At 45.8% G+C, this 16,613-nt stretch overlaps 4 protein-coding genes across 4 annotated transcripts; 1 reads left to right on the top strand and 3 right to left on the bottom strand.

Moving 5' to 3' along the window:
* Window positions 1–582: 582 nt before the first annotated feature.
* V865_005365 (uncharacterized protein) lies at window positions 583–2,625 on the bottom strand (the record flags this gene model as incomplete). Its single annotated transcript, XM_066229138.1, has 8 exons — window positions 583–885; window positions 1,028–1,186; window positions 1,272–1,533; window positions 1,605–1,669; window positions 1,734–1,833; window positions 1,893–2,231; window positions 2,324–2,528; window positions 2,610–2,625. The coding sequence occupies 8 exons, from the start codon at window positions 2,623–2,625 to the stop codon at window positions 583–585; spliced, it is 1,449 nt and encodes a 482-aa protein (XP_066085235.1).
* A 303-nt stretch (window positions 2,626–2,928) lies between these two features.
* On the top strand, window positions 2,929–3,931 carry V865_005364 (uncharacterized protein; the record flags this gene model as incomplete). The annotated part of the gene is made up of 2 exons (XM_066229137.1): window positions 2,929–3,113; window positions 3,208–3,931. The coding sequence occupies 2 exons, from the start codon at window positions 2,929–2,931 to the stop codon at window positions 3,929–3,931; spliced, it is 909 nt and encodes a 302-aa protein (XP_066085234.1).
* Window positions 3,932–4,336: 405 nt separating this feature from the next.
* V865_005363 (uncharacterized protein) lies at window positions 4,337–10,465 on the bottom strand (the record flags this gene model as incomplete). Its single annotated transcript, XM_066229136.1, has 22 exons — window positions 4,337–4,635; window positions 4,722–4,783; window positions 4,873–5,186; window positions 5,250–5,377; window positions 5,437–5,584; window positions 5,635–5,728; window positions 5,797–5,855; window positions 5,928–6,001; window positions 6,060–6,177; window positions 6,254–6,388; window positions 6,469–6,605; window positions 6,684–8,569; window positions 8,617–8,805; window positions 8,853–8,909; window positions 9,004–9,111; window positions 9,176–9,402; window positions 9,464–9,506; window positions 9,582–9,664; window positions 9,726–9,779; window positions 9,848–9,951; window positions 10,023–10,188; window positions 10,319–10,465. 22 exons carry the CDS (start codon window positions 10,463–10,465, stop codon window positions 4,337–4,339), a joined length of 4,632 nt encoding a protein of 1,543 aa, XP_066085233.1.
* A 1,669-nt stretch (window positions 10,466–12,134) lies between these two features.
* Window positions 12,135–14,855, bottom strand: V865_005362 (uncharacterized protein; the record flags this gene model as incomplete). Its single annotated transcript, XM_066229135.1, has 5 exons — window positions 12,135–12,819; window positions 12,889–13,268; window positions 13,331–13,545; window positions 13,618–13,717; window positions 13,779–14,855. The coding sequence occupies 5 exons, from the start codon at window positions 14,853–14,855 to the stop codon at window positions 12,135–12,137; spliced, it is 2,457 nt and encodes an 818-aa protein (XP_066085232.1).
* Between the last annotated feature and the right edge of the window lie 1,758 nt (window positions 14,856–16,613).

Here is a 16,613-nt window from a genome sequence, read left to right as displayed (position 1 = left end):
AAAAGATTTTGAAAGGTGGATGGATGACTGTGTTCAACACAAGTAACTCAAGGAATGAGATACAGGAAAACCAAGAGAATGAGACAATTGGAAAAGTGCTCGGCGCTGTCAACAACTGAAAGACATCTGCTGCATCCTTCCGTCCTCTCGAGGCAGGCAGCAAGGGGGCCAAAGAAGAACGCGGAGTAGGATATAACAACGCATGGACCAAACAAAGCGCAGGAAAGGGAAGACCGGAACATTTCAGGGTAAAATTAAGCATTGACAAAATAAACAAAAACAATCACAGAGGCACAAAAGAGCAGTGTGGGGAATTCCGACGTAAAACTACTTCGGTGTGGCATATCCGTAGATGGCACTAACTGAACCTTGGCTATGGAAAGCGTATGATCTGTCTAAGGTCAATTGGTTTTGAGGACTCATGCGTGATATAGAGATTGTTGGCAACCAAGACGATACGAGTATGTATCGTTGACGAGGGTTACGACAATTCTAGACAGTATCCATAATATGAACCAGGTGTAGCTGATTCCTCATGCACACACCCATCCAAACCGATGGATCAAGCTTTCAAACAAATATCTAGTCCAAACCATTCTCCTCATCCTCGCCCAGCTCCTCTGTCAGATCCAGACTCATATAGAACCATTCCCAATCATCATCATCCGGATCCCTATCTGCCCACTGCATCACCTCTATCAAAGCCTTGGCGTGCTCTTCACCCTGTAATCGTAGTTCGTCGCTTACGGTCGGTGCCAAATACTGTGCAGGAAGATGTATGATGGGTTTCGGAGGCAGAGGGTATGAATCGCTTGGTGGGCTTAGGACATCGATTAAAAGGTCCTCTTCAAGGTTCTTCCGTCGTGCTAGATCCGTTTCGTCTTCCTATATTTGAGTAATGGATATCAGCTGGAATTCACTTGTTTGTTGTCCCGTGAGAAGCTGTATGAGAAGGTTTCGATCGGATACTTCTGTATCATTAAAACCAAAACATCATGGCGGGAGAAAGGTATAGTGTATCACTGACTATATCAAACTCATCTTCCCTCTCATCGTACTCTATATTCTCTTCCAACTCTTCAAAACCTGGTGCGAACGCAGCCCAATTATCCGGACTCGAGGTTTGCCATATATGCACATCCCCTGACGTAGCGATCGAAGCTATCACCGGGCGAGTAGGGTGCCACTGTAGTACCATCAATATGTGAACATAGATCGACAAGTGCATTATGCTGGGCCACGGGTCGTGAGCAAAGAGGCACAACACTCACATCACAATCAATCAACGGTTCTTTCGGCCCTTCCAGCACTTTAATCAACACCGTACTTTCCCTATCCCATATAAACACATTGTGCGCCATCTTGTGTCCTGCACCACCCATGACATATTCGCCATCGCCAGAGAAACCTATCGCATGCCAAGGTGTCCTATTGACCAGATCCTGGAATCGGTGCAGGGGCGTTAAGGTGGATGTGAGTGGGTCAACAGATAGAATTCGGAGTGCTCGATCAGAGGCGGATGTTATGATATTACTGCGGTTCACATTCACATTGATTGATGGTTAGTGGTAGAATTGCGATGTCAGAAAGAATCGATGACTCACTGTCCAGATGCATCGAACCGTAATTGCCTTATGGCTGATGTAGCTAATTTTGCTCTTTGTCTCACCTATTGACGATAAATCAATGAGCTATATGTTGAAATATGTACTCATCTGTAGGCAAACACTTACAAATTTCGAAATTGGATCAATGATTAGTAGCATTCCATTTGTCGTACCTGCATATATCCTCGAACCGCAGGGTGAGAAAACAGCGCATGCCATGGTAGATCTATGATTCAACTCAGCTTGTCAGTGGATTTACATCCTTGAGTCTCTTGCTGCACTTACTTCTTCCTCCTATCAATCTCCTCTCGCTCTTGATCCTCTTCACCTTCCACCACATCCTCTAGTACAGTCCTACTGCCATCTCTTAGATCTACCAATACCACCTCCCCACATGTCAACGTAACTAGTATGATCTTACTGTTCCTGGGATGGAAGACTGCTGTAGATACTGGCGCGTCGAATCGAATGGTAAGCAGTCTTGACGTGGAAGAAGAGGGAGAGGCAGAGGAAGAAGCAGGCGTTTTAGGTTGTAAGTGGGGATGAGTGAGGATTGATAGATCCCATATGATCACTGTGGAGTCGAGGGATGATGAGAGCAGATAACGGTTATTCCTTGACCAGCTGAATATCACACATCAGTATGTATCGTTTAGTCGCACAAAAGAAGAGGCCAAGAGCAAAATGTTGTTTCATTTCGACTAAAAACAACCCACCTCAATCCGCCAACAGCTTTGACGTGACCTTCCAGCAACCTCACTATACCCCTCGTTTCGACATCCCAAATTTCGACTATACCATCACTTCCTCCCACAGCGAGATAATGACCTGCGAAAGGCCCATAGGGGTTGAACAGAATCGATACACCCTGGGAGGAGAGCGTCGAGTCCACAGCTTCGGGGTATTTCTGCGCGAAGGGGTCTGGAGGTGTCAAACGAGAAATCAGTATTTCTCTCCCGTATCTACATTATCCATCCAGTGTGGTGAGATTTAAGGACTCACTGAGTAGCTGCTGCATCGTCCTTCACCTTTGGATCCCATGTATGTTGTAGATAAAATCAAAGCTGATGTCAAAGAAGTGAGTGTAAGATTATCTCGTCAACATTGATTTCTTCGTGTTTTCCTCCCCTTTCCAACGGAAATCAATACCAAAACCAGAAGAATGAGGTCCAACCTCCGACTTGACTTGTAAGAGTGTTACTTAAGACATCTCCATGTTCACAATCTATATCTACCATCTTGACACTTGTATACTACAGCAGACAACCCAGTCGAACTCGATCTCGATTAGACATTCACACTTGGCCGACAGAGACGAAGAATGCAAGCTAGACCACCACCTTCCGGTCCAGGTCCTTCCATCGAATACCATCCCCCTCTACCTCCCTCCATACCTCTATCAGCCATCAACACTCTCATCCCTCGTCTGACTACCACCATCAATGATATCGACTCTTTGAGGAACCTGATCGCTTCGGGATACAATGATGGAACACTACCCACCTGGTGAGTTGAGCTGATCAAACACTGAAAAAGGTACTCTTTTCAAGCGGTGGATAACAGCAAATACAATCCAGCTAATTTGTATATTACCTCATAGGGATACAGTTCTCCAACGTTACTCTTTATTGCTAGGTCGTATAAACGCTTTGACAAATTATCTTTCCCCACCTAATCAACCTAACAAACCCTCCACCTCCTCCGCTATACCACTATCAGGATACCTAATCCACCCTTTAAATCCCATTCCAACACAGGGACAAGCAGCGAATAATGATATATCGCCATTAGCTCAAGAGACATTCTTACAAGCTATAAACACCCAGCTTCTACCTTCTGATAGTGTCTCAAATGAGAAGCAGACTCAGGGTGTGCCTCAGTCTCAGTCAAATTGGCATTCGATAGAAGAACTTAGGAGGTTAGACGAAAGATCCTTGGAATTATTGAAAAGACAGCTGAGAGAAAGGTTGAACAGGGAGAATTTCAAAATTGACGTGATAGAGAGAGAGATAGAGAGGAGGGAGGAAGAAGTAGATTGGGCGATGAGGATAGGTGAGGACGAGGAAGAGGAAGAAGAGGAGGAGAAGAAGGAGGAAGGAGAAGGAGAAGGAGAAGGAGAAGAGGAGGATGATCTGTTTGGAGGTGATGATGACGATGCTACGGACGAGCCGATGGTCATTGATGTGGACGCTCATGCGGAGAAATCGAATGTGCTACAGCCAGAGAAGGATAAGGGCCAAGGAGAAGGAGAGGGAAGTTGGAAAGTAGAAGATTATTTGAAGTTCATGGATACTGGGAAATTACCTTCGTCAACAAATCAGTGAAGATGAAGATGAAATGATCAAAGACACGATACGATCTATGATAGATACACAAACGTAACAGGATCATTAAGTTTCACAGAACCATAACATATCATGTACATTACGGATGTATGATAAGCTCACATATCATTTTGAAGGATTTCTTGCCTTCTGAATCACCAAGGTAGAACTGAAATCGAAAGAAGTATAAGTAACTTTTCATTCATTATCATTATCTATCAAGATGGCAAACGAAAAATGAGAAGAGACTAAGCTACTAATCAACGAAACAGAAATAAGAGAAAAACGTAACTTTCACACCAATCTACCAAAAGTTTTAAAAACGAAATATGTCTTTGCTTTCTTTTCTTGCCAGAATCCAACTACGAACCATTATAGATTATATAAATATCAATCAATTCAAACTTATAAACCCTCATTAGTCTTATCTACACTAGCTTTCTTAATACTTCTCATACTGAATTTACTCGGACTGTTCCCATTGGTTTCGGCAGCCGCTTTGGAACTTGAGATACTGGGTGTTCTGTTCCTAGCTCTTCCTGGCCCAGAGATACCGGTATTCCAATCGAGACGTAATCTCAATAAACCATTACCTGAACCCAACTCAACCCACACGTCCGCGTTGGGTATGGCAGGTTGAATATGTCTAAATATGTCGACTTCGGCCGTACCGATCTCTGGATCTTTGCCCAAGGTGTGGTGGTCTTCAGAAGGGACAATCGTCAATCAGTAAAGTCGTTCTTCCCGATACTATCGCACGATCACCCTAAGAAAGTGACTTGAAACTCACCGTACACTGTAACGTTGAATGAAGTAGTTCCAGGTGCGACGTTGAAGTTGAAAGTCTCGTCCCTGACACCATCACAAGTCAATTAGTCAGTCTTACCCATCATGACTTGTTTGTTCTGGCTCGTTCAAGCTCCGAGAGACAAAACACTCACCAATCCGGAGTTGAGCTCTTTACATGATCAGTCTTGTAGGTTTTCCCACCCAATCTCAGCTGGACATAAGGTTTCGTACCAGCCTTCAAATCCTTCGCACCAATGACCGTTACACCTAATGTTCCAGGTTCGCTTGGTCCGGTACCCTCACCGAGGGGTAAAGTAGTGGCTTTGGGTCCAGGAACACCTCCTCCAGGTATGGCACCGTCTAATCCTGTACCAGAAGGTTCAGAGACTTGCCCGGCAGGTATCTCAAAACCATCAAGTCCAGGTTCGGGCTGTTCCACCAGGACCTCTTTCCCATTCTTATCTTTCTTTTTGATCAGACCAATTCTCCTTCCTGCAAATCCTCCTACAGATCCAATTCCATGTCCTACACCGCCAATCACCGCACCACCTCCGTGTACTACACCTTTACCTACTCCCAAAGGTACACCGCCGATGGTAGTCACCACTCGTCCAGCTTGAGAGAAGGTAGATGTCTTTTGTCGAGTTCGAGCGATGACTATCACAACACGTAAATGAGCATGTGGAAAGGGATATCTGAGGAATCGATATACTCACTCTCAGGCTGGAACATAACCCTAATACTTAGACTACCCTTCTCGCCGTGTTTCTCGGAGATTACAGGTAAAGTTAATTCGGTAGATTGGAAAGGTTCCAATTCAGCCAGATCGACGAATCCATTACCTATCGGTGTGGCACTTCCGACCTGTATCGCATTGTTAGCATAAAATCTCAAATCAGTACAAAAATACTCACCCTATCCCAGTCATTGATCTCGAACTTGAACTTCGCGGCTACCCTAGAAGGTATCATAACTTCGAAACTCTCGTTCCAGGTGGGAGATAAGGTCCTACCGGGGCATCGGCTTAGTAAGCCTGACACGCGTCTCCTGAGGGATCGATGTCGATAATAACTCACTTCTTTTTAGTCTCGGACTTGAAAACCTTCATACCGTTCAGGGTGAATACAATGTAAGGCTATACCGAACAGATATAAGCTGTGTCATCCTTCTTCTCTTCGAAGCGAAGTATGCGTGTGAGATGACTTACATCACTCTTCCCACTCCTGTCAGCGCCATGAAGACCTTTTGCACTGAGGACATCGACTCGAAGGACACCCATGTCTTCGAAGCAGTATGAGCACAGGTATATTCCGAGCTTTAACGATACAATTGAACTCACTGTTGATGCTCTCTCTGGGTTCGAGTTCGATATCCACAGGAACGAATCGAGCGGCAAGTCGGACGATCGATCGGTTGGATCCATCAGGTTGCGAAAGTAAAAAGTCCGCTGGGCCTCGCTGTGTAATGAGATAATACCAACAGTTAGCAATCCTGTCTGTTGGGAATAACTGGAAAGGGAAGAATTGCACTTACAATACATTGTTCCAAGAGCTCATGCGTATCACACTTGTATTCGGCCACGATATCTTCATCATCATTCTCATCCGCAGCGTTGATTCGTAACCAGGTTCTACTGAAATCGAGCTCTCGGATAAATCCCTCTCCGACCTAGTGATGGAACCAAAAATATGGATGGTTGGCATTCACGCTCGCAATATCAACGCAGGACAAGCGAATTTATCACTCACCTGATCCCAAGTAGGATGATTACTTCTCGCTTTTCCAGAAGTGAAACTTGGCCAATACCCATCATCGAACATGACCTCCAGGGAACCCTTCTTGGCCAGTTGACCCGAGATAACTTGGAAAACGAGGACACCGGAAGCTGCGGAGGAGCAGTGAGAAGGGATCAGCGATCAACTATCGTCGATTCAAAGGTTGGTCTGATCAAGCAGTCACTCACTAGAAGCCAATATCTCTTCCACAGACATATCCACCCCTTTCTCAACATCCTCAACGGGAGTCAGAGGTCCATCAGCTTTAGAAACTGTAGTCTGAGCGGTAACAGCCGATACCATCGAGGCGTTACCAGTGCTTTGTGAAGGTCGGTGTCCTACACCTGACGGTCGTCCCGTACTTCCACCTCCTAATGATCCAGAAGGTCGATGTCCAGGTGTACCATCACCATTAGGTGGTAGTGCACTTGAAGGTGTATCTGTATCCACCAAAGCTTCTTGAGCACCTCCATCTTGCGAAACAGCTTCTTCAGCAGCCAATTCCAATTCGTTCTTTTGAGCTTCGAACGATACTCCTCCTTTCAATGATAGAGCAGGTTTGAAATCGACTTCATACAATAGTTCTCCTTTATATTGATTGGCTTTTTCCAATTTGATCTTATCCCTTCTCTCCTGAGAGCCCTTGGATTTATAAGGATATTCATTCTGGTTTTCTCCATCGTTCGACTCGATGAATTCAGATGCCTTGATTTCCACATGACCTAAAGATCGATCCTTTCCAATATTCTGATAATCCATGACTTCAAGTATCAGATTTTCTCTTAAGCTGTGTACGGGTACATAAACGATTTGATCCCATTCCGGATTAAGATTGTTGTTCTGTACTTCTGTTCTCGCTAGAATCCTGTTATTACCCATGATTCTGACGTACGGATCGGATTTACCTCCCAAGGCAGCTTCCACGTTCTTCACGTCGATAGCTCTCTTGAGCCAGATTCGCAAGATACCTATGGGAGGTACGTAACCTGCCGCACCACCGATCGACCCGGTCATAGCGACAGGTTTCCATTCAGCGGTTAATCGGATTTTGCCCGCTCGACTGCCTCGAAGAGGGAACCAATCTTGTTGTCGGGCTCGAGCTTCCAGCAAATCGGTCAATTTGACAGTCATCTTACCGAGATCTCCATCGGTAGCAAGATCCCTCGAGTCGACCACGCTGACAGTGATCACACTATTGTGTTTCTCCGGTACCAAGAACTCGCAAGATGACTCCCAAATTGGTTGATTGGCATTCTTGAGGATTTGCGTTTTGTGTACTTCCTTTCGGCTGTTTCCTAAGAAGACCTTGGCGAATGGACTGAGATTACCGTATAATTTCGAAATATCAAGATCCTTAGCTTGATGTAAAGTTAATCGAACAATACCTGTCTGAGTATCAGGGACTGGCTCGACAGTACCATCGGGATTCTTCTCAGGCTTGAGGACAGGGAAGTAGGACAAGTCGTATCTGAACTCTCCTCTGTCTTTACCTCCGCCAAGAATCTTGCCAACCACACCTTCTTGTTCGGCATCATCGGCCAGAGTACCCAATTCATGAGATACAGTACCAAGAAGACTGTCTGGACGATGATCGTTGTAGTCGAATATGTTGAAATTGAGGACGTCTGCCAGCGAGTTGAGAAGGATGAAATGGGTCTCATGCCACGAAGGGTTCGATGTCGAAGGGACAGTCTTGGTGTGGGTGACAGCTGGTTTAGCACCGAGAGCGATAGCAACGTAAGGATCCGGATCACCACCTCCGAATTTGGTCGCTTTGAGACCTCTAGCGTCGAGCACGGTGATTCTCAGTACACCGATAGCGGCGTCGAGAGGAGTACCAGATAAGAGTTGCTGCAAGTCAATTGTGAAGACATTGGGGTCGTACATCATTGGGCCTAGGTTGGCGTGCACTTGATCTCTGATAAAGGGAGCAAGACCTGGGATATTGTTGATATCGAAACCGAATGTTTCCCCTCCGAGAGGCTTTAGAACGTAGTCGAAGGTGGGCTTCTCGATGAATGACATGTCCACAGTTTGGACGTGAGGGAAGTTTGTCATGAGCTTGAGTTTGACCCTGCGAAATGGTCAGCTCCGTATCCAAACGTGGACTTCCTAGCTCACCTCATTTTACCAGTAAAGCTCATGTCCTCGAGTAAGATAGGAATACCTTTGGAGACAGCACCTTTGCCGACCCGGATGGTAAGTACAATCTTAGGGTTAACTCGTTTGGCCGCTTGTCGAGGAGTGATATCCTGCAGGTCATTGGGAGTGAAGGAGAGTGCCCAATCCATGATAACGATGTCCTCGGGGCTGTAAAACGTCAGCGATTTGAGTATCGGTGATAGCACATGACTCACGTTTTGGGGAATGTTCGCACATAGTCGATCCTGGGAGCTGTAAAATTGTCAGTAATGCTTCACAGAGTGTCCCTGAAGTGACACTAACCTTTGGTACCGACTGGAAGGGATTATCATCAGCAATACGTCCTCAGAATGTGAATAATGAAACGTACGAGTGAATGTAGTCAATCTGATACTTTCGACTCCAGCTGGCGCAACACCAGCCAAGGCAGAATCTGTACTAGCAATGATCGTCTGACTCAGAACCGGTTCATAGCTGCGATAAGGCCAGGGTCAACAGACATTCGCCGTAGGGCTTCGTATGATCGTATCACACTTACATTAACCAGAATCTCTCCAAGAAACTATTCATCCATTCCGCACTTTCCGTTTCGGTCACCAATCTAGTCTTCACCAATTCTCTCTGAATATCATCCCTTGCTCTCTGTCTGGTCCTGGAGATGGACAGAGAATAGTATGATGAACAGAAAGCTAGGATGATGACTACCCATCCCCAACCGAGGTGGAAAACGGTTACGAATCGGGTCATTAGGATTGAGAAGAGGATCTACACAATGGGTATTTAAGTATTTTGGCACCATCAGACTTGAGTGAGAATAAAGACTCACTATTCCAGCATTATGGAACCAGGCTCCGTACATGTTCTCTGTCCTGGAATCATTGAAGACATCTTTAGTCGTCCTCTATCTTTGATGCTTTCTTTCGGGGAGATGATTGCGGACTTACAAGTACGCAGCAAGGATACTCGACTCTTCAGCCGTCTTGTCATCTTTACCTAATCCAGCTACTTGTCTCCAGCCCGTCTTGAGCTATACCATCAGAGTATACATCAATAAGCTGGAAAACAACAACATAGTAAACAAAGCTTACCCATGTAGGTATAGGAGGTGCTGAGCCTGTGGGGATAGCTCCGGGTACATCTTGCTGCAAGGGGGAAGAGCGGGTCATTAAATATTTTCGCTATACCAGTCAATGCTGAATGTTGTACCTACCTCACCTACACCTTGACCTTCGGCTTTCGAAGCTTTATCTACATCGGCCAAGGTCACCGTGGGCGCAGGAGCAGATTTGCCAGTGGAAGTGTCGATAGTAACGGCTATACCACGGTTGATAGATCAGCCTCTCTCTAAGTGTTTTCCTAGCTATGATCAGCTGCTATATACTCACCTCTCCCCCCTAGATCCAGATCTTCTTTCTTAGTCACTCCAGGAACGTACGACCCAACTTGACCCAAGGTCGCTTTTATAGTGGATGAGCTAGGTAAACCCAGCGAGGCTTTGGCTTGAGCTTTCGATGCTGCTTTTTGATCCGGAGTGGCATCTGGATCGAACATCTGCATAAACTCATACATTGTATCAGTCTATAGTTCTCACCGACAGAATATGCATCTTAGAGCTTCCAGACGAGAGATTGGGATGTGGTCGCCTCAGAGTCATGGTAAGAGATAGCAAGTTTTCACTCACATGCACTTGAGCTCCCAGACTTGAATCTTTCGCAGCCATCTGCCCCACAGCAGCTTTGACGTGGTTGGTCATTCCCCCCGCACTGGCATCATTCGTATGACCATTCCCATCGTGCGCAGCATGGTCGATAGCTACGGGGTCTGCCATTGTTGAGTAGACCCCGAGAAGGCGATATGTATGATTAGACTCGAGGTGAGAGAGGGGATGAACAGGAAAGGCTGATGTGAACTATATGAGGTGAGATGGAAGTCGTGTTAATCAGATGCTGTATATTTATCGTTGTAATGATGTTGTTGATGTTGTTGTTGCAATGGATCAAAGCGTCTTGTTCCTATAACGACGTCATCAATCGGAGATTGATGGTATTGTCGGTGTTTTGTCGTGGGATTCTTGACAACTAGACAGTGTTTGTGTTGTACCTTTTAATGGTGATGATGATGAAGGGAGTAGGGGGATATCAAGATGTGAGAACCAGTTGATAAGTGGTTGTATTTATGAGGTGGAATGGTTATGTATGCTTTTTACGAGTAGGACTCTTGTCTTGGAATGCTGGCGTCATACCTGGATTCTATAGCCGATAAATGTGCCCTCGTACCCTGGACAAGCCAAGCAAGGGAAATCATAGGCCACGTGCTAGCCCAGAAAGGTAAAAAGCGGGATTACCTGGCAGGGTCGCAGCACCCTCGAAATTTTGAAAGACAAGACACAGAAAGTGGTATGAGCAGTATCGTCTCCTTCTGTTCTCTTTTATCCTCTTGCTTCTCATCTCTTCATCTAACATAACCTTCCTCTCCTCTTCTTGTCATAGTCATTGTCATGATCCATCTCTTAGTCCGTTTAGTCTGTCCTATCTCACACGTCCACTCCGAATGCTATTTATTACTCAAGAGATATTTCTCTACCAACTCTCTTACCTATGCCAGAGTGAGACAAGCTACTTTTCATCTCTACCACATACTGACCTCAATCCCCTCCTTCGCACCTACGCCCCTTTATTCACGCCCAACGTCCAACCATTGACGTCCGGACGGGGAAAGGGGGGCAATAATAAACACCTTTCTATCCAGGCGAATACGGACCACCTGACTTTAGTCGGTCGGGGGATGGTATTCCCATATGGCGAGTCTATTGGCGCTAAACATAGATGAGTCAAGGATGGGATGGGATATCTTTATACCATTAAGTGAGCATATGCGAAACGTATGAAGTAGAATAGAATATCATCATTGCACTGTCCCTTGGCATAATTCGCCTTCATCAAGTGAACAAGTCCAGATGTACCGTAGATCACTCGTAGTACTTTTCAGTGTTTACTCTCACCTCAGCTCGTAACTCGTTATTGAACTCGTAGAAAGTACTAATCACATACTATATGCATGATAGATATTCATTTATCTTCTACACAAATTGTTTTGTTCCTCGACCGACAGGTTTTATCTATTGAACCCATCTACTAACAATGTATAAACTTCATATCCTCAAATGAAACTTTCAAAACTATATCACATTATCCTACACTATACTATCAAGTCGAATTTGATTCAAAGCTAAAAGTCCTAAGTCCTTGTACTATATAAACGAGGTTCAACCACAAAAATCAAAGATGAGATAAAGATTATATAACAAGACGTGGTTCGAGTTAGGAAATCTCCAATTGTATGTAACAAAGTTTCTGAGTCGTGAGGTGTGGTATCTTGACGAAAAGGGGTATACGGTATGACCACAAAGGTTGGGAGAAAAATCACAATGTTCAGTACGAGCTTGTTCCCGAATCCAGAATCCTTCTTCTACACGGTTTGAATCTGTATTGACTCAATCAATGACCGTCTTCTTCACTCTCAAACGATTGAGCATCATCGTCCCCAACACCCTCTTGTCGATCTTCGTGACTTCTCGATCTCTTGACACCCCTTTGTCCCAGGGTATGATCGTTATCCGCCGACCATCCAGCAGTAGACGAGGGAACGCTTGAAGTGAGGGGTGGAGGAGCAGTAGTGATACCCATGTTCATACCGCCTGGTCCAGTAGCAGGGGTAGGGGCAGGTGCAGGTGCTGAAGAAGGCATTTGAACGGACATGGGAACTTCATCTTCGCCGTACATCGGTGGGGGAGGCATAATAGCTGAAGAGGCATACATACCTCCGTTAGAACTCAGGGGAGGAGGATAGATTGATAATCCACTATGTCCCGTAGGGTATCCAGTGGAAGTTTGAGGATGGGAAGAATAAGAATCTTCAGGTTCACCCATGTTAACGCTGATCGTCCGAGGTACGGAGGAACCGACTCTGGATCGAGGGAAAGGTTTGATCGATCTACCGCTACTGGACGAAGACGTATAGATATTGCCGTATCGCATTTGTTGGCTGTACACTTCTGGTGGAGGAGTAGGTAATGTCAAGGTGACATTGACCAGATCACCAGCAGGATCATTGGTACTCATGCCAACTCGCCATTCGAGAAGACCCTCGTCGATAGGTGGCCATTTGTTTTTTCCAAGACACCTGACAAAAAGATCCATCGTTAGTGGAACATCCTTACATTTCTCCAGAGACTCGAAAAACACAACTCACTTATCGAGGATATCTCTTCTGGTGTACTTGTAATTCTCACACCTCTCAACCACTTTTCTTCTAACGTCTCTTATTGCGATGCGAGTATGATAGTCGAGCTCAGGCCATCTCTCGTCGGGTCCCTCGTACTTCCTATCACACCTTGCTGTGAACGCATCGAGTTGAGCCAGCACTCTTCGTCCTCGATGAAAGAACCCTCGGAGCGTATCAGCCTTCTCGAGCGGAGTGCAAGTCGAAGGAATAGATCCAATCAAGGGTACAGAATCGGAGTTGATGGTGAGATCATTGTTGAGAGTGTAGTAGAATAACGGGAAGAGGAAGGGGATATCGCCGTAGACCTGAAGTAAGCCCCAAAGTGAAAGTTGGGGTTTAGAGACCATCTAAATAACGAGATTAGTCCTCAGCTTCTCCTCTGCACGAGACCGCAGGAGCCGTAGCTCACCTTAGGAGCACTATAAGCGGCCGATTTAGTTCTGTATCCACCTTTACTCCCCTTTGATCTCTTGCTAGGTCTGAACTCATCTTCTTCCTCTCGGGCGGCATCAGATTCATACTCATCCTCATCCTCACTTCCAGCAGCATGTCGATCATCATCATCATCAAGATTGGCGTACGAGATGCTTCGACCCATCTCCTTGATCCTGGGTGAAGCTCGCACTAGTTATGAGTGATGACTTTATCAGCCGTACTCATCCTGAGAAGATGGACCATGCTCACTAGTATACTCACCCGGTCCGTCGAGTCGGAGACGTTGCCTCATGGGAGTAGAATCTTTTCGAGGACGTCCTCCACCATTACTACTGCTGTTCCTCGAAGATCGGAAGGAGTACTGTGGCGGTGACAAGTCAGCTAACAAGCTCATTGCGCGACTGATGGCTAAAGATACTTACCGAAGAAGGGTTACCAAGCCCAACATCCTCCAAAAGCTTTTTATTGGTCATGATCTGATTTTGTCTTTCCCTTTCATATTCAGTATCCGCATCGTGGGAGTTACCATTACCGAAGCCCAAAGCGAAGAGATCCGGTTTCGACTCTCCACCCCTTTCAGCGGACATGGTGAAATGATCATTCGAGTAATTAGCTCTCGATCCACCAAAGAAGATACTGTCAGGTGGCGGTTGGGGGTGAGGTCCCAAATGGATCGAGTGCGGTTGCAGATCGAAGGAAGGAGTGAAAGTAGATGAGGTCGAGGAAGACCCTAATCTCCTCCCTCCTAATGGATTTGAAGGGTTATAATCACCCAGCGAGTCCGATACTTTTCGTAACTCATGTTCGGCGGGTGATAATCGATCGGACCTATAGTCGAATCCAGGAGTGACCAATCGAGTGGTTTCAGGACCAAAATCGCTCGCTCCAGAGGTAGATCTTGACATCGAGTAGCTTCCACTAGGTTGAAAAAGCGATGGATTGATGTGTCTAGAATCGGAATCACTGCTTTGGAGATTGAAGGATGGAGTTTGCATTCCCAAGCTGTGGTAGGGATTCGTTTGTTGTCCGGAAGCGGTGGGTGGACCGTCCAAAGGAGGAGGTCCAGTAGCTGAATGAGGTGAAGAAGAGTATCGAGACGATACGGTCGCTTCGGTAGCCGAGTTCATAGGATGAGCATGACTGACTGTTCTGATCATCGGTTGGGATCCTCTCGAATCGTAAATCGGAGTGGTACCAGGGTAGAATGGAATGGGAGGAGCCGTACTGGGATAAGAACCTTGAAGAAAGCTTCCTGGAGCAGGCAGAGACATCGAGGTAGGTTGGTAATGCCTGTAAGCCTGGTTAGGGTAGGCTGACATGGGGTGAGGGGATTGTTCATGGCCAGGATTGGGAGAGTAGTTACTGCTCGGAGCGATATGGAGGGAAGTTTGAGAAACTGGTCTTTGGATTCGAGGTGATCCAGCAGGAGAAGGGATGATCCCTTGGTGGGTTTGAGGTCGATTCGCATCGAAAGACACCTCAAGCAAGGACGAAGCCATCGTGCTTAGATGTGTTAATTGAGACAAGGCTCACTTGGAGGAGGGCAGAAGCAAGAAAGGTGAGAAAGGTTGTGGAGAGATAAAGTAAAATTTGATAGAAGAGCTGCAAGGAGTACCGTAGATGGTCGATGAAAGGATAAAAGTTCAAGTATGAAGAAAGAAAGGTGTAGAGAAGAATAGAAGTGAAGGGGGAGTGGATGTGGTCCGTTAAAAGGACATGAGAGTATAAATGGCGTTGAGGTGGCGTGATGTCGATATGCAGAGAGAGAAGCGGAAAACAACTACGTCAGCTCGACTCGATCCAGTCATTCTGATAGCTTAGCCACCCCCTTCGAACACTGATGGGGCAGAAGGATGGACTGCGTTCACTTACTCAAGTCACTTTCAGGTCTTGCGCCAGTGTTAGAGGGAGAGCTGAGGGCGGGAAAAAAGGCTGTGAGAGAACAAAGGAAGAGAGTGGGGGATTTGATGAATGATTGACGCAATGGGTGAGTGAGATGAGATGTGAGTGCGAACATTACATCCAGAAAGGACATGACCGAGCAGAGCAAAAAATTGAGCAAGATAGAGGTCCGTTGAAGGATATATATTTCAAGGATGGATTGCCGAGTATAGTGTCATTACAAGGGGAAAACGGCAAGGGATATGTTGATTGGATTATCAAAGGAGTGGACGAGTGGGGGCGTAGGATCACAAGCATAAAGAGTGGCGTCAGCATGTGATCATAAGTATGACATGAGAAGAGACGATGAGAGGATCATGAGATTGTCTCGGAACGAAATCAGAAACATTAGAAAGGAGTTGATGAGATTACCCATAGGCAACCAGGCAAAGGACCCTGATAGACATCTCAAACGCCCCAAATACCTTTGGATATGGGGTGGGAAGATGCACTTGGATAGTGGTGGAATATAACAAGGGAGTCATAGAAGGAAATGCGTCCGAACATTGGCCATAAGAGTGGTAGGAAGAAGTCACAGCTCACCGTTGAAAAGGAATAAGGTTGGGTTTACCTGTCGTCGCCACGGACGATATCGTAAAGCCACCCAGACGTATTTCCGCCAATGTACAGCAAGAAGGATGACTCGCTGACTCAAGGCGTGAATGGGATCGAGAGCGTGAGCGATCTCGTTTGACCTAATTGAGATTCCGGTGACCGCGGCGGGTAGGAGGAGGTCGAGGAATGTCGTTGTTCAGGTGTCGGCCAAGAGGCTGGAGCAGAGCAAGAAGTAGGTAGATTGGTATTTCTATTTTCGTAGAAACTTTTCACGGAGAGGCTGTTCAAAGTGACTTTGAAATGTCTTGAAAGGGATATGAGTGAGATCAGAAGCTGAAGAAGATAATCCCTTGAAAGGTAGAGTATATTAATGTTTTTCTTTTTCTAAACTCGTCAACTCACTTCTCGAAAGTCGGACTCAATCTAACTAAATAAACCAATTTGACGATGTATCTGTATGTATCGTTACTCGTTTTGAACGATATAGAAAAGTACTGTTGTGTATGGTGTATTTCGATATACGTATGTATACTCTGTTGAAAGGTGAGGTGAGTAAGAAGGGTGAGAGGTGAAGAAGACACAGCCGCGGACAATTTGTATGTGGTGTGTGGATAGTGGATAGTGTTTCTATCCTTGTGTGGGTAAGACAGCACAGTAAGGGGCATTTTTTAAGTGAGAGTGAGAACAATGCGTTTCACATTCACAAATGGCATACATAGAAAAGAAGATCAAAATCAGTTAAACAACAAACGTTCATCCTG

Source organism: Kwoniella europaea, chromosome 1 (genome assembly GCF_036810445.1).
Source record: "Kwoniella europaea PYCC6329 chromosome 1, complete sequence".
Lineage (NCBI taxonomy): Eukaryota > Fungi > Basidiomycota > Tremellomycetes > Tremellales > Cryptococcaceae > Kwoniella > Kwoniella europaea.
The sequence above is the reverse complement of the archived record's forward strand: the minus strand, read 5'-3'. Positions and strand labels throughout refer to the sequence as shown.